Genomic DNA, 17,045 nt, shown 5'->3' on the forward strand with positions numbered 1-17,045 from the left:
TTTGTTCTCCCATGAGAAGCAAGGAATTGCCTTGGGAATATTAGCACAGGACCTCGGCCCATACCGGAGAGCAGTTGCTTATTTCTCTAAGCAATTAGACACAGCCGCCAAAAGGTGGCCTGGGTGCCTCAGGGCTGTGGCAGCAGTCGTAATGAACATCCAAGAAGCACGTAAATTCACCCTGGGCCAGAAAATGACTGTGCTAGTGTCCCACACAGTGTCTGCAGTACTGGAGGTGAAAGGCAGGCACTGGCTTTCCCCACAGCGATTCCTGAAATACCAAGCTATTATGGTAGAGCAAGATGATGTAGAGATAATGGTGACTAACATTGTCAATCCAGCCTCCTTCCTCAGTGGAAACAGAGGAGAACAAGTGGAACACGACTGCCTAGAGACCATCGAGGCCACCTATTCCAGCTGCCCGGACCTGAAGGACACTCCTCTCGAGAATGCAGAAGTCTGGTTTACTGATGGAAGCAGTTACGTCATCAGTGGAAAACGGCACGCCGGGTACGCAGTAACTACCTTCAAAGAGGTAATAGAATCTGGACCCCTGCCAACGAATACCTCTGCACAAAAGGCCGAGATAGTTGCTCTAACTCGGGCCTTAGAATTGGCAAAAGAGAAAGATATAAATATATATACGGACTCAAAGTATGCATTTGGAGTAGTGCATGCTCATGGAGCCATCTGGAAAGAGAGAGGACTGCTGAGCTCTCAAGGAAAAAACATTAAACATGCATCTGAAATACTGCAACTTCTGGAAACAGTTCAGTTGCCAGAGAAAGTAGCAATCATGCACATTAAAGCACATCAGAGGATAAACTCAGAATTGGAAGAAGGAAACAAGCTGGCGGATAGGAAAGCAAAAGAAGCGGCAAAAATTGAGGTAATAACTGGTAGGCAGCCCTGATTCCAGATGGGCAAATTTCCCTTGAAGGTAAGCCAAAATACAATAAATTGGACACAAAATTGATTCAAGAGCAAAAAGGGGATTATAACCCAGAGGATGGGCCACCATAGAAGGAAAGTTAGTCATACCCTCCTATTTATTATGGTCCCTAGTAAGGGAGGAGCACCGGAAAACACACTGGGGAATTGATGCTCTGTATAAATATCTGAATGAAAGGATCATAGCTAGACATTTACGAGCCACTATCACTCAAGTGACTCGACAATGTGACCTTTGCCTCCAGACAAACCCCAAGAATATTCCCAAACCAAAACTTGGCCAGATTGGGAAAGGCCAGGGGCCAGGGCAACAGTGGCAGATTGATTTCACGGAATTGCCAAGAAAAGGGGGGTATAAGTTTCTACTGGTCTTAACAGATACCTTTTCAGGATGGCCAGAAGCATTCCCCAACAGGACTTCTAAAGCTCGGGAAGTAACTAAGGTATTGGTACAAGAAATCATACCACGATTCGGGGTCCCGGCCACAATCTCCTCAGATAGAGGATCACATTTTATTGCAAAATTAGTACAACAGGTGAGCCAATACTTGGGCATAGACTGGGAACTTCACACCCCATATAACCCACAATCAAGTGGTCAAGTAGAGAAAATGAATCATTTGATCAAACAACAAATTGTACGATTGGGACAGGAGGCTAATTTGCCGTGGCCTCAATCCCTCCCATTAGCACTACTGCGGATTCAAACCAAACCCAGGACCAAAGAAAAACTGAGTCCCTTTGAATTGCTTTATGGGAGACCATATGGGGTGCAGAAGGGAACGTCTGCCCAGGACGTATCACTAACCTCCTATATGATCGCTCTAAATAAACAACTTAGGGAAATCGAGAAATATGTGGCCGGAACTCGGGGTGCGGGGCTGGATGCACCGGTACATGATGTACAACCTGGAGACTATGTATATGTTAAGTCTCTTACAGAGAAAGCCCTAGAACCACAGTGGGAGGGACCATACCAAGTACTCCTTACTACCTTCACTGCAATCAAGATTAAAGAACAAAACACGTGGATTCACCACAGCCGGGTTAAGAAAGCTCTGGAAGCCACTTGGAAGATAACACCGGGTGATGGTGAACTGAAACTAAAATTTACTTGGACAAAATGAATGTATCATGGTGGGTGGGGACTCTTGCTGAAATGCTGTTTACAATCATAGCTGTATTCCAACAATTAGAAGGTAAACCTAGTCAGAACAACGCTAAATGGCTTTGGTCCCAAGCCTTTACTCAATACACTGGATCCATGGGGAAGTCTTCCGATTTAAAAGGTTTAAATCTAACAACTCTGGTCATGCACAATAACCAAATATATACACAACAAGAGTGGAAAAAACAGAAGTTGTGGTCACTTCAAGGGACCATAGGAGAGGTAATTGAAATAGGGTGTCGGATGATTAATGGGACTACCCACAGTAAAGTAACCCAAATCAGTGTGAATAAGCGCCAGAAGATCTGCAATCATCCAAGTGAATTAGACTGTTGGTACAAATTCAAATTAAGACAAACTGTTGATGTGGTTTGCCTCTGGGCCCGTGACACTATTGGGCTGTCTTTCAAATTTACAATAAATGCTATAGCCAAACCTGCTACAACCCACTCCAGCACTCAAGCGCAAACCCAAAATATACCATTCAATCTTGAACCCAGAGTTTATGAAATCGGGCCATATGTTATAAGGAATACGGGTCAACAAAAACTGTTATTTAACCCAGAATGGTCCCTTAAACGTGTTGAACTGTTAATGCAAGCTAATATCTCGACAGTTCAGCCAGCCTGCTCCCCTTTCCTAAGGTCATCCTTCGAAGGATGGACAAAGTGGCTACAAAAACAGGTACACCTCTGAGATAGAATGCGAAGGGATTTAACTGGGATATTAGGGACTGGGTTGGGAGTTTTGAATGGGATTGACTCCGAAATATTAATGAATAAATTAGCTATAGCAACTACCGATCTGACAAAATTAAAACAGCCTTTACAGTTATCTCTATTAGCACTAGGAAATAGTCAGTGGCAAGTCTCAAAAGTGCTGCCAAAATGGAGAGACTTTGAAGATCAAGACCACAGCTTACTGGTAGATGCACTAGAAGGAGCACAAGAGAACATATCTTTAGCCCTTAGGTGTATACAAGCGCAATTATGGATACAGTCAACAGCTGCTTTAATCATAAGGGAAGGGAGTGAAAGGGTGTTTCCAGCTGAAATACGAAAAGTTGTCTGGGACAGTGTTACAGACTTTGAGAGAGACCTCCAGTCTTGGTGGACCATGGTAAATTTTACATATGATCCTACCACTAACACTGCTACTGCCTTTGTGATCACTATTCGTAATGCCACGGTTCACGCTATTCACCCCATTGTTGCTCTAGGGTTGGGTCATGAAAAGTCAGTACTATACCCCTCAGAACACAGGGCATGGGCCTAGAAAAACCAAGGGAAATGGCAAACCATTAACCTAGAGCCTTGCATTGCTCGAGAACAACAGGGATTCATCTGTGAGAGTAATCTGATTAGTGCTCAAGACGTATGCCTTGACACTGATCAGGGCATTTGCCACTTTGAAATCCACCCAGACACCAACCAACAAACTATACTAGTATATATAGGCGATGGCTGTGTGTGTTTGAGAACTGTGTGTAATGTTATAGAAATTGATAAAAACAAAGTCCCCTTATCTAGTAAAAATCATTCCTGTGGAGTTGCGTTATTTGTATGTTTTATTATCCCTGTATTATGTATTGGTTTATTCCTTTGTACCCCTGTGTGCAACTTGGTTTATCCCCAGTTTTCCCGCCTTGTCCGCCCTTCCCGCCTTCCCAGTATCTATCCATCACCCTGAAAGAGGCATTTTACCCCCCCCGGGTGCCTTGTCTATCACTCGGTGCCCCTTCCCATCCATCCAGAAGCTTCTACTCAGGGCACCGGGTGATTGGGCGAGGACCTGGGGCTCCCCCCATATCCTTCCCCCATTAGACCCCACCATATCCCCCCATCCCGGAGCCACCCCCTATCCCTATCCCCATTGGTCGTTGGATACCCCTCCCTTACAGTTTATAAGCCAGTGCAAGCACCTTGTGCTTGTTCCTGTTGGCTGGCATCGTTCTAGGACATTTGGCCCCGTTGGGCTACAATAAACTCGGACTTAGCCCCCAGCAGGATCCGCTCTTCATTTACCACCGCGAGGCTTGCTAGCGCTGCTCGGGACCCACAAAGGCACTCTCCAAACCCCAGCTGGGAGCGGCGGAGGGTGCCTCCATCGCCCGCCCTCGCCCCAGGATGAGAGCTAGCCGGGGCTGAGACAAAGGGAACCGGGGCGGGAGCGCGGCAGCTGGCGCCCAACGTGGGGCCCCGTTTTCGCGGCGTTGGACCCTCGTTTGAGGATTTTAGGGTCGCGCAGACCTGAAGAATCGTCCTCCTGGCCGTCAGCTACCCCGGCGAGAGCAGACCCACGTTTTAGTGGGTGGCACTCTTGGGGACAGGATCGGCAGCTCTGGAAAGCACCTCCGGAGTCGATTCTCTCGCGGAGAAGCCCTGCGATTGGTTTTTCTTTTCCACCCTTCCCTCTCGGACCCCTGTAGTTTGTGAGTATAGGGGCCCCTGGGGCTTTCCCGGTCCTTTTTTTTTTGGTTGGTTCCTTTCCCCTAGGTTTTAGGGGAAGGATCCCTTTTTGGTGGGTTTCTTTTTCCCCGGGGTTCGGGGAAAAAATTCCTGTTTTTGGTGCTTCCCTTTCCGGGCGGGAAGCTTAAGGACCGCGACAAAGCCGGAAGTGTGGTCTTTTGTTTTTCGTTCGTGTTTTCCCAATCGTAGGCGCTGCGGCACGATTTAACATCTAACAGCCATGGGTGCAAGGCTGTCCGTGCCGCAGAAGAGCATTTATTCCCAAGTTGTGGGTATCCTTTTAGTGGGGGGAATTAAGGTTAAAAAATCTGAAGTAAAACGGTTCGTTCAGTGGTTGTCGCAAACTTTCCCTGACATTTCGCCAGCTAAATTATACCAAGCCCCTTTTTGGGAACAGGTAGCGGGGAAGATCCTGCGACAGTCAGATCTCTCTCTCTCCATATTCACCCATTTGGCTCTCCAAATTCGCGATATAATTAAATATCGCTACGAAAGTCTGCCACAGCCAGCCGCAAACAAACCGATCCCCAGTTCGGCGGGTACTTCATATAACCCTACTCCGCTTCCCTGTCCCTCAGCCCGGTCGCTGCAGTACGATGCAGCGCTCGCCGCTGCAGCGGGGCGCAGGGCAGCTGCTGTCGCTGCTCCTGAGGCTGCGGCTGCGGCGGGCGCTGCGGGAAAACTGCGGCAAAACTCTCCCTCTCTCCCGAAGTCGGGTATTATCAGACAGGCATCCCGGCATTGCCCGCAGGCAGATTCTGGCCCCTCTGAGAATACCCTAGACACCCCGCAGAGCGGTGCAGGCACTGTCTCTGCTTCTACCCGTTCCCCTTCTTCCCCGTGCTGTACAGCCCCGTCCCGTAGAGACTCCGTTCGTTTTCAGTTATCCCAGACCCCCGAAGATCCCTCATCCCCCATCCTCCATCCCCAAACCCCACGAAATGGCTCCCCTTCTTCCCCCTTCCCCAGGACACAAGATGGAGGTGACCGCGTGGGTTTTCCCGCCACTCGTGCTCCTTCTTCCCATGATCCCTGTCCTCCCCCCTCCCATAATCCCTTCCGGCAGACCAACCCCTTCTGCTCCCCGGATTTCTCCGCCCACCTCCCTCCTCCACCCCCCGTCAACTCCCCCTCCCTTGAATTATTCAACACCCCACCCCTCAGCTCCACCCCCGGGGAGGGGAGTCCCCACCATACCACTCCTCCTGCTCCAGACCACGCCTCGTCCCCTGGTTCCCACGACCCCACTTCCAGTTCCCACGCTTTCGGTTCCGGGGGGGGGGAGCGTGGGAACCCCGATCTACCCCAGTCCCTACCTGCCTTCTCGGCCGCACCTGTCACCTGTACCCCGCGGCAGGGGGGTAGGCCCCTTGCACAGTGGTCCCCCATCCCCCAGCAGACCATCAAAGAGCTCTGCAAGGCCAAGAAGGGGTTCGGGATGGAAAGCGAATACTTCCGAGGCTTATTAAAAGCAACCCTCTCCTCCAAAGAATATGTCCCAGCAGACATGCGAACTCTCTTCTCCTGTTTAATTACCCACGGAGAATTCCTCATCTGGGAGTCCGAGTGGAAGCGGGAGATCAGAGAGGTGTTACCTGACCTCTGGGCCAATGCAGATAGCTCTAGGGATGAGGATGGGGCTGTAATATCGCTAGACCACTTGTGCGGGGAGGGGGATTGGAAAATGGGGACCAAGCAGGCGGAAAAAATCCCCAGAGAGGCGCTGCAAGTCAGCACTAGGGCAGCAGAAAAGGCGTTTTTTAAGTTAAGACCCAGCGGTACGGTTATTAACTTCTTGTCCCTAAAGCAAGAATCCCTAGAACCTTTTGTCGCGTTCGTGGATCGCTTGCATCACGCGATGGAGGCTCAGGTCCCGGACGAGAGGCTGCGAGAGGGGATGCTTGCCACAGTTGCGAGGCAGAACGCTAACGACGCGTGCCGGCAAGCAATCCTCAGCCTGCCCCTGGACCCTGAGCCTACCCTTCAAAGCATGCTACAAGTCTGTGCGAGAAAGGTGACAGTTCCTGCTAAAGACATTCCAGAGACTCCTAAACCACCAACAAAGAGAGTAACCTTCGTTGAAGCCGTGACACCGCCAGCCACCCCTTCTCCAGATCGCCGCCCTACAGGAGCACCCCCGAGGGGACAACAGCACCATCAGGCCTGCAATCTATGTAGGCAGAAGGGACATTGGGCTTCCCAATGCCCGCTGAGGGACGAGTTTTTTAGGTTTAAACAGCAGCGACAAGAAAAGAGTGCCCCCAACTCGGGGGGAAAACAAAAAAACTGAGTCATCAGCACAGTCCCTCCCTGCGCGAGGACATAAATATGGTGGGTTCTATAACATCAGAGGAGGGGAGGGACGACTACCTGCAATGCCCACCTGAGGACATTTCACTGGACTTGACACACCAGATTATGGCTGACAAACCAGCCTATATGAGAGAAGATGTGGATTTCATTCCCACTGCTTGGCTGGGTCGAGGCCCGAACCAGCCCAAGCCGATACTTAACATCGTATCTGGTTTCTCCCCATATAGGTTGGCCCTGACTGAGGCTCTGCACCTAAGGGACAGCGACTGGCATTCCATCGCTGTCGACACAGAGGACCCAGAAACCTGGAGGAACCTCCACAGTAAGTACATCGTTCTTGGGGACACAAAATTCACGCCTCTCGAAGTCACTATTACACCATCCCTGACATCCAGGAACACCGAGCGATTAGTGGTGTGGCTGCACTGCCCCCATCCTCCAGTCTTCCTTCCCAAGGGCCAAATCATCGCCCAAGCCATTCCAGCATCTGGGCCTCCGGCACACCCTGAGGATCTATGGAAGAAGTCAGCGAAGAAGAGCTACCAGGTGTGCCAGGCCCAGGTCATAGGGAAGGAAAGACCAAAGCTCTCCTGCTATATGCGGAAGGATGGGGAGTACAAACACCTAAGCGGTCTCCTAGATACAGGAGCAGACGTGACAGTCATTCCCGCACGGGATTGGCCGTCACGCTGGGAATTGCAAAACGTGGCGGGGAAAATTCAAGGTGTAGGGGGTTCTCAATTGGCAAAGCAATCAAAAAACATCGTAAAATTTGAGGGGCCGAACGGACAATCGGCCTATTTACGCCCGTTCGTATTAGATTACACAGAACCCTTATGGGGGAGAGACCTAATGGCCCAGTGGGGGGTCACAATTAACATCCCGACCCCCCAGGTTTTTCGGGCAACAGTCACTGAGGAGTGTCCTACCCGGAAACTTAATTGGCTCACAGATACACCAGTATGGGTAGAGCAGTGGCCGCTCAATAAACAGAAATTAAAAGCGCTTCGGGAGCTCGTGAAGGAGCAACTTGCCAAAGGGAATATCCAGGAAACAACATCCCCCTGGAATTCCCCTGTCTTTGTCCTGAAAAAACCTGGCAAAGACGAGTGGCGCCTCCTTCATGACCTTCGCGCCATCAACAATGTAATAGAAGACATGGGTCCTCTCCAGCCAGGGATGCCGTCCCCCACGATGTTACCAGAAAATTGGGAATTAGCTGTCATTGACATCAAAAATTGTTTTTTCCAAATTCCCCTACACCCTGATGACGCACCACGGTTCGCCTTCTCGGTTCCTTCCATCAACCGAGAAGCCCCAATGGAGAGATACCACTGGAAAGTTCTTCCCCAAGGCATGAAAGTCAGCCCAAGCATTTGCCAGTGGTACGTCTCTTCATTGCTGTCCCCTGTGCGTGCAGCCACCGAGGGCGTGATCATCCAGCACTATATGGATGATATTCTTATTTGTGCCCCCAACAGCGATCTACTTACACACGCGCTTGAACTGACAACCAGTGCGTTGGTTGCTGTAGGGTTCGAGCTGCGAGAGGATAAGATTCAAAGAATGCCACCTTGGAAGTACCTGGGTTTAGAAATAAACAAGCGGACCATTGTTCCGCAGAAATTGGCCATAAAAAATTCAATTCGGACTCTAACCGACGTGCAGCAGCTGTGTGGGTCTTTAAACTGGGTGAGACCCTGGTTAGGTATTAACAACGAAGACCTAGCCCCTCTTTTCAATTTATTGAAAGGGGGGGAAGAGCCTAGTTCTCCCAGGGAACTCACTCCAGAGGCCAAAGCTGCTTTGCAGAAGGTTCAGGAGGCAATGTCTGCCAGGCAGGCCCACAGGTACGATCCGGGCCTGCCCTTCAGATTCATCATATTGGGCAGACTGCCACACCTCCACGGTGTCATCTTCCAATGGGCAGACACCCTAGGAAAGGGCAAGGATCAGGACAAAAGGGACCCACTCTCCATCATAGAGTGGGTATTCCTGAGTCATTCACGATCCAAAAGGTTGACACGGCCACAAGAGCTGGTGGCAGAGCTAATCCGCAAAGCGAGAACGCGGATTCGGGAGCTGGCGGGGTGTGACTTTGATCACATCCACATTCCTTTGAAATTAGAATCGGGCCAATTCACAAAGGCAATGTTAGAACACCTGCTGCAAGAGAATGAATCATTGCAGTTTGCACTGGACAGCTACACCGGAAAAATTTCTGTTTTGAGACCGGCCCACAAAATTTTCAATTCCGAAATCCAATTCACTCTGTCAACAAAACAAATTCAGAGCAAAAAACCCTTAAAGGCTCTAACAGTTTTTACGGACGCGTCCGGAGGGTCCCACAAGTCAGTAGTGACTTGGAAAGATCCTCAAACTCAGCAGTGGGAGGCAGATGTTGTTGAAGTAGAAGGATCCCCTCAAGTAGCTGAGTTGGCCGCAGTCGTTAGAGCTTTTGAGCGGTTCTCTGAACCTTTTAATTTGGTAACTGATTCGGCCTATGTAGCAGGTGTAGTGTCTAGAGCACAGGATGCAATCCTGCAAGGTGTCTCCAACGATGCCCTTAACAAGTTGCTCTCTAAGCTGATAAGGCTAGTCTCCCACCGAGAGCAACCGTTTTATGTGATGCATATCAGGTCACACACCGACCTGCCGGGGTTCTTGGCCGAGGGCAATCGCCGTGCCGATTCCCTCGCTGCCGCCCCCGCACAGCTGGCGCCGCTCCCGGACAAGTTCCAGCAAGCCAAAATAAGCCACCAGCTTTACCACCAAAATGCGCCTGGTCTGGTCCGGCAGTTCCATCTAACCCGGGACCAGGCCAAGGCCATTGTGGCCACATGCCCGTCCTGTAAGTCGCTCCCACTACCATCGGTGAGCGCAGGGGCTAACCCTAGGGGTCTGAAGTCCTGTGAGGTGTGGCAGATGGACGTTACTCATATCCCCTCCTTCGGGAGGATGAAGTACGTCCATGTCTCCGTGGACACCTTCTCTGGAGCAGTTTTCGCCTCTGCCCACACAGGGGAGAAGGCCAAGGAAGTAGAGAAACACCTGATACAAGCCTTCTCCATGCTAGGCGTCCCAAAACAGATAAAAACAGACAATGCCCCCGGGTACACATCCAAGGAATTCGCAGGCTTCCTGCAGCAATGGGGAATAGAACATAAAACTGGCATCGCCTATTCCCCGACAGGTCAAGCCGTGGTAGAGAGGACTCATCAAAGCATCAAAAGGATGCTTAAACAACAACAGTCGTCAGCTAAAAATGAGTCCCCCCAGGTTCAGTTAGCGCGGGCCCCTTTTACCATCAATTTCTTAAACTGTTCCTTCGAGTGCCTCAACCCCCCCATCGCGAGGCACTTTAATTCCTACGAGCAGAGCAAGGTCAGGGAAAAGCCGCCAGTTCTCATTAAAAACCCTGAGACCTGGCGGCAGGAAGGACCCTATGACTTGGTCACCTGGGGACGGGAGTACGCTTGCGTATCCACGCCCTCAGGCCTGAGATGGGTCCCTTCCAAATTCGTCAGACCATATGTCCCTAAGACCCAGAAGAGAAAACCGGACAGTCCTCAAGTTGGGTACGCCGCCCTCCGACGGCGGAAAAGGTCCCCCTCACCTGGTCCCCCCTCTTCCCTCCCTGGCTCCTGGGATTCTCTGTTCCCCTTTGAGTTAGACCTCCCCTACCTCGACTATTAATTTCAGTTGCTTTCTAAAGAAACAGGACTTTTGCTGCTGCTGGGACTCATTGTGTTTATTACAAGCTTTAACATAGTGATGAACTGAAACCCTTAAACAAAGAAGGGTTTCAAGAAGAAGAATTTCCAGAAAAAGGAAACATCTAGTTTCAAAATGAGCCCAGTGACTATGAAGCCCCCGTTTAAAGACTTACTTTATCCTCTTCACCTTTCTTTCTTTTTAAACAAAAAAAGGAGGAGATGTGGAGTTGCGTTATGTATATGTTTTATTATCCCTGTATTATGTATTGGTTTATTCCTTTGTACCCCCGTGTGCAACTTGGTTTATCCCCAGTTTTCCCGCCTTGTCCGCCCTTCCCGCCTTCCCAGTATCTATCCATCACCCTGAAAGAGGCATTTTACCCCCCCCGGGTGCCTTGTCTATCACTCGGTGCCCCTTCCCATCCATCCAGAAGCTTCTACTCAGGGCACCGGGTGATTGGGCGAGGACCTGGGGCTCCCCCCATATCCTTCCCCCATTAGACCCCACCATATCCCCCCATCCCGGAGCCACCCCCTATCCCTATCCCCATTGGTCGTTGGATACCCCTCCCTTACAGTTTATAAGCCAGTGCAAGCACCTTGTGCTTGTTCCTGTTGGCTGGCATCGTTCTAGGACATTTGGCCCCGTTGGGCTACAATAAACTCGGACTTAGCCCCCAGCAGGATCCGCTCTTCATTTACCACCGCGAGGCTTGCTAGCGCTGCTCGGGACCCACAAAGGCACTCTCCAAACCCCAGCTGGGAGCGGCGGAGGGTGCCTCCATCGCCCGCCCTCGCCCCAGGATGAGAGCTAGCCGGGGCTGAGACAAAGGGAACCGGGGCGGGAGCGCGGCACATTCCAATTTCTGTATTTGCAACTTCATCAAGATTACTGGGTGTGACTTTATATACTCAGCACCAATCGTATCCCACCAGTTAATAAAATCAAACTACACAACCTACAATGAATTACCACCCACACCTATTGGAATGAATTTAACCCTGGTAAAACAATTAATGAAACATCAAGATCTAATCAAAATTATAGAAGAGATTCACAAGAATGGGCAGAGAACTCTGGTTACAGTCCATCATGACATAACTGAAATAAACAGAGTCCTGCAAAGAATAAAACAAGACGGAAGTCATAACTGGTGGGATGCACTATTTGGATGGTCACTGACTGCAATGGGGATCATGAACACTCTGTGTCACCCCATTATTGTTTTATTAATATTAGTTACTATAAGTCTAATAATGTCTATTTTAACACTCTTGTGGAATTGGAATATGTTACAACGTGTGGCCATTCTGACTTCACTCTCTAGAACTCATGGAATCCTGCTAAAAGAAAACTGACATAATAGTAAAATCTAGTAAAAGAATTTACTATGTTTTAAGAAAAGGGGGGACTGAAATAAGAGATCTTCCAGAGATCACTTGAGCTAACAAAATGAATGTATCAAAAATGAATGTATCAAAAATGAATGTATCATGTTTGTAGAATCATGTGTTGAATTTTAAGAAACCTCTGCCATGGCGCAAAAGACATAGGAAAGAGAGAAGGAAAAAAAAAAAAATTCTTTAAAGCTTCTTGCAAAAAGACAAATACCAGAGAAGACCAGGAATGCAAAGAACTCAGATAAGGAGGCCCCTCTGTCAAGGATGATGGACTTATCCAGATAACAGAGCAGAAGACCAAAAGCGCATGCGCAGAGGAGAAGAGTTCAAAAGTTCAATGCAGAGGAAGACTATGGTTTCAGCCTCAAAAGACCACCAGCGACCCCTGTAAAGACCACCACAGCAAACCACGCATGCCCAGAAGGGCGTGGACCTATTTAGCATGAGAGGTGAAGACAGGCGGGGCCAGGGGTTGAATATGCATAGAAAAGTTGTGTAATGTATTGCATATGGAACACCCTTGTGAATAAAATTGTGGGACAAACTCCAGATCGGGGCACAAGATTTTGGAGAGCTATCTCACTTGTGCCGGGCGCTGTCATACATACCCACTTCATAACTACATCGAGTTGTGGAGTCTATTTATTTATTCCGCGTATCGCTTCATAAGTAGTGTGGTAAATATTGTAAATGCAGGCAAACCCAATGGGAAGAAATGACAATGTCTGACTCAATTCAGAAGGCTGAATTATTTATTTATTATAACTATGCTAAAATACATTAATATACTATATAAAAGGAGGATACTAAAACTACATACTATTTTCTCTAACTCTAATACAACTCGTGACCCTCTCGCTCAAGTCCACACACAGGTGGGTTGGATTTGCCATCAGGCTCAAGCAATCCTCACCAGAATCCAATCAAGCACTCAACTCCAGGTAAACAATTCTCCAAATACATTCCACATAGGAAAAACAAGGAGCAGAAATATAAAGTGTTTTCTCTTTCATTTGTCTCTGTGCACCTCTTTGAAAAATCCTGAGAGGGAGAGAAATGTGCTTGCCACAGGTAAATATAGTTTTTAGGCTAAAGCATAATATTAAAATAGAAACTATGTGATGTAAGATACTTTTTGTAAGTAGTGCAAAAAATGGAAAACATAATCAAGAAATTCTTTGCATTATCCTATTTGGATAGAGATAACAGCAACAAGACACCAAGATCAAAAGAAAATAATTATTGCCTCCTTATCGTAAACCCTCAGACTTCAAGGAGCCAAGAAAATTGATTTACAGTACGAGGGGGGAAGCTAAAATTAAGCAGAAACACCCTAGTTTGAAAAGAATTTTTGAATTATGTATGAGATATATGAATATGCAATAGGCTACTGCTTTTAAGGGGTAATCCTTTGTTAGCAAGGCGTGCTTTGTGGCAGAGTGCAAGGCACCCAGACGTCTGTAATTCTTTGATTTTTATTGTCTCTTGTTATCCTTATTTTTATTACTATTTTCATTACTATTAATCTTCTAAAATTTTATGGCATTTTTCACAGCCAGTATTTTGATCTTGATGCAAAATATTCACTGGTCACTGCAAGTTCATTTTCAGTTGTGTGTGGCATGTGGTTTTTTTTCATTTATTTTGGTTTGTGGGGTTATTTTACAAATTTAAGTGACTACATTTGATGAAATCAATTACCTCTGGGGAAAAATCACAAACTGGCGATGTCTATTTAAAGCTGGGAATTAAGGTGAAATGAAAACTGGTAAGATGTTTGACTTGAAGTAAATCAGATCTATTAGACTGAAGGCAGAATTTTCTTATTTTCAGATATGTATTAACAAGAAACAATAAAACAATTTTGAAAATTACATTATTTGGAATTATTAGGAATAGAAAGTATTTTAAATTATTTGAAAGAATGATCAGAATTTTACTTTTAATAAATATTTACAGCATCTGGTAAAGTTCACATTAGTGGTCTGACCTGGCTGTTGAAGTCTAGAGACTTCACTGGAAGGAGAGCTGTGCAAGATTTCTATCATTTTACCATTAACCCAAAGCCCCAGGTGTCTTTCTGCAGGACTACTCTCCCACCTCTCGTTCCCTAATTTGTATGTGGAATCTCCATCCCCATCTATCATAATGATTATAGAAAGAGGAAATAAAAGCACAGGAAGAAGGAAGTGGGGAAAAAAATAAAACCAGGAGTAAAGAAATTAAAAATGAAAAGAAGTTCAAAATAAAAACAGCCTATGGAAGAGTAAGAACTCAACATGATTTGCTGGATTATTTTCATTTTCTATGCATTGTATATAAGATGTATTCTGAACTATCTAAATTTGAACACACATTGACATGTTTCAGAGTATTTTCTACCTTGACACTTTCAATATAGGCAAATAAACTCCCTTTTTCATTTATCTGTACCAAAATTAAGATTATGAAACTACCATTAAACCTTCCATTTTGCTTACTTAAGGGGTTTTTATGAATTTGTATACTTTGACCCTTGGGAAATCTTAGTAAATAACACAGATTATTAATTCTCTCACCTGACTTGTAAACATGAAAATTTGTAACTCTTCAGTAAGTTAAAGCAGGTGGCATTTGTACTATTTCAGTACAAACTGTATTCAAAGTAATAATACCATATAGCAGTGTAAAATAATATAGTCAGCATAAGATAGCATATAAACTAAGAGCCATGGATGAGGAACATCTCTTTGTTCTTTGAATTGATTTCTGCTTGAAATCACTACTTGATTGCAGTGCAAAATGTTATTTCATAATGGCCCCAAATCTGCTAGTTAATAGGACAATACATCACTAGCATGTATCAAAGTGCTCTCCTGGATCAGAATTCAACACTTTGTAGGGTCAAATTATGTGTAGAAAAGGAAACACCATGACCAAGTGTGAAAAATGCATATTTATGATTGGCTTTTCACAAATGTTACAATGAATATTATATGTGTAATGTTAGAAAGTTATGCTGTATTAATTCCCTTACATATTGTGTTAAGTGTAGTTTTAGGTTACAACATAATGTTAAAATAGAGACTATGTATGTGGGGGGAGTTTTCTTTTTAGGAGTGAGATACTCACTTCGAGGAACACCTAAATCTTCCAAAGGAGAGGAATTTATGGCTTCTTATCAGAAGAAGCTAATTTCTTCAGGCCTTGCTCAGACTGGAAGACGCCAGGTGATTAAAGGAAACAGTTGACATACAACAGACAGAGTTTCTTGTTTAGAATAGAACGTATGCATAACCATAAAGGATGTATGAATAATGCAACAAGTGTATTGGTTTAAGGGTGATTCCTTTGTTCACAAGTCATGCTTTTCGTGACTTAGTGTTCGAGAGCATCCGGAAGTCCGTAATTCTTTGCTTTTTATTGTCTTGTAATTGTCCTAACTCTAAACTTTATTACTCTAATTTTATTATTATTTTTATAACCATTTTATTATTATTAAACTTTTAAAATTTTAAAAACCAAGTGATTGGCGTTTTTCACACCAAGGAAAGGCTTAGCGGTTAAATATGCCTAATGTATTTTTTACTGTAACAAACTGAAGCTCTAGGACAGACAAAATTTGGGATAGGCTTTAGCCATTTTGCACTTTAAAACTTTTTCACAGGTTTTTAATTTGTTTAATAAAAAAATTATTGAACCAATTTAAATAGTTTATATGAAATTATCTCAGTAGTAGATCAAGCCAACAAAGGATAAGGAAAAAAGGATATTTGACTCTAGAATTCAAAGCCATCCATATATTTGATACTAAAACAAGGATATGAATGTGGAATTTACTATCTGATGGATAGGAAAATCACTAATGTTTTGGGAAAGGACCTGATTTGGTGATACTAAATTTAAGTATGGAATAAGAGTATGGTGGTGGTGTGGTATGGGGTTTTTTTGTGTCTTTTTTTTTTGTCTGAATTGGAAGAAAATCTAATTCCCAGCTATGGAATGCTTCCATTGTACTTATAGTTTTAAAGTAGTAAAAGATTGTTATTTGAGATATTAAGTTTTACCCTTAAGTTGATGCTAAACAAGTAACCTAGAAGGAAAAGGCAATTTTATCATCTCTCTTTACATAGGTTCATAAGCTGTATGTTATTTTTCTCCCTCTTTTTAACATGTAAGTCATATAGGTCATGCATGATACGGCTTTGTTACTTCATACAATATCATTGTACATTATGTTATATGCAAGTAATAGTGTAATTATATGTAGGCCATCAACACTTTGATATTCTAAAACTCATAATAACATTTTTTATATATTTATTTGGATCTTCAGCGTACTGAAGTCACATGACTATATCGAAAATAAATTTAAAATTTCCATATGGCAATTTAAGGAACTATTTGTCACTGTCTCTTTCAGATTTAAAATCTTTAAACCGCCCCTAGCGCGCAAGCGCACCGAAAGGGGACTCCCCCGGGGAAACAGATCCCCTTTCTAGTATCTGCCTCGATTCGGGGCGTCATCAGTGCGCGCCGTGGGTCAGTTGGGTTGTTTCTGTCCGCCGCTTTGAGACTGGGACCGTGGCGTGCGAAGACTCGCCTGGAACCTTACGGTTGGAGCGAATCGGACCCTACCTGCCATGTCGGAGAGTGCGGAGAGTTCCGCGGGGGCCCACAGCTCCTCTGAGTCTTCCTCTCAGGGCGTTGCTGCTGCCCAGCCGCGAATCATCAAAATCACGGTGAAGACTCCCAAGGAGAAAGAAGAGTTCGCTGTGCCCGAGACCAGTAGCATCCAGCAGGTGAGGGGTTGCTGGGCGGTGGGTGGGGACTGCAGCCAGGGGAGAGAGCCTTGGTCTGTGGTTTCCGCCTCCCACGCTGGAGGGTGGGGGCCCTTCGCCATGACAAAGCAGCTTCTGCTTATGCGACCTGTTCTTGGTGCTGTTGGACGATTATCGGGGTTGGCTGGCCTTGTGGAGGGCTGCTGATACTGGGAGTGGTGAAGAAACCTTCTGCGTCGTCTCCTCCACAGCTCCTCCTGTTGCGATG

The 17,045-nt window shown here is 46.1% G+C and overlaps 1 protein-coding gene, 1 long non-coding RNA gene and 1 pseudogene across 2 annotated transcripts in view; all 3 read left to right on the plus strand.

Moving 5' to 3' along the window:
* Positions 1 to 17,045, plus strand: part of LOC146763208 (uncharacterized) — a 662,135-nt gene that overhangs the window by 214,858 nt on the left and 430,232 nt on the right. The window lies entirely within an intron of this gene.
* LOC146763214 (uncharacterized) lies at positions 2,363 to 16,445 on the plus strand (annotated as a pseudogene).
* The window catches only part of LOC146763215 (ubiquilin-1-like), a 91,969-nt gene continuing 91,095 nt past the window's right edge, over positions 16,172 to 17,045 (plus strand). The window contains exon 1 of the mRNA XM_085571322.1: positions 16,172 to 16,798. Coding sequence (XP_085427448.1) covers positions 16,640 to 16,798 — 159 coding nt within the window. The 5' untranslated portion in view covers positions 16,172 to 16,639. The remainder of the gene's footprint in view (positions 16,799 to 17,045) is intronic.

Source organism: Lonchura striata, chromosome W, assembly GCF_050655825.1.
Source record: "Lonchura striata isolate lonStrDom1 chromosome W, ASM5065582v1, whole genome shotgun sequence".
Taxonomy (NCBI): Eukaryota; Metazoa; Chordata; class Aves; order Passeriformes; family Estrildidae; genus Lonchura; species Lonchura striata.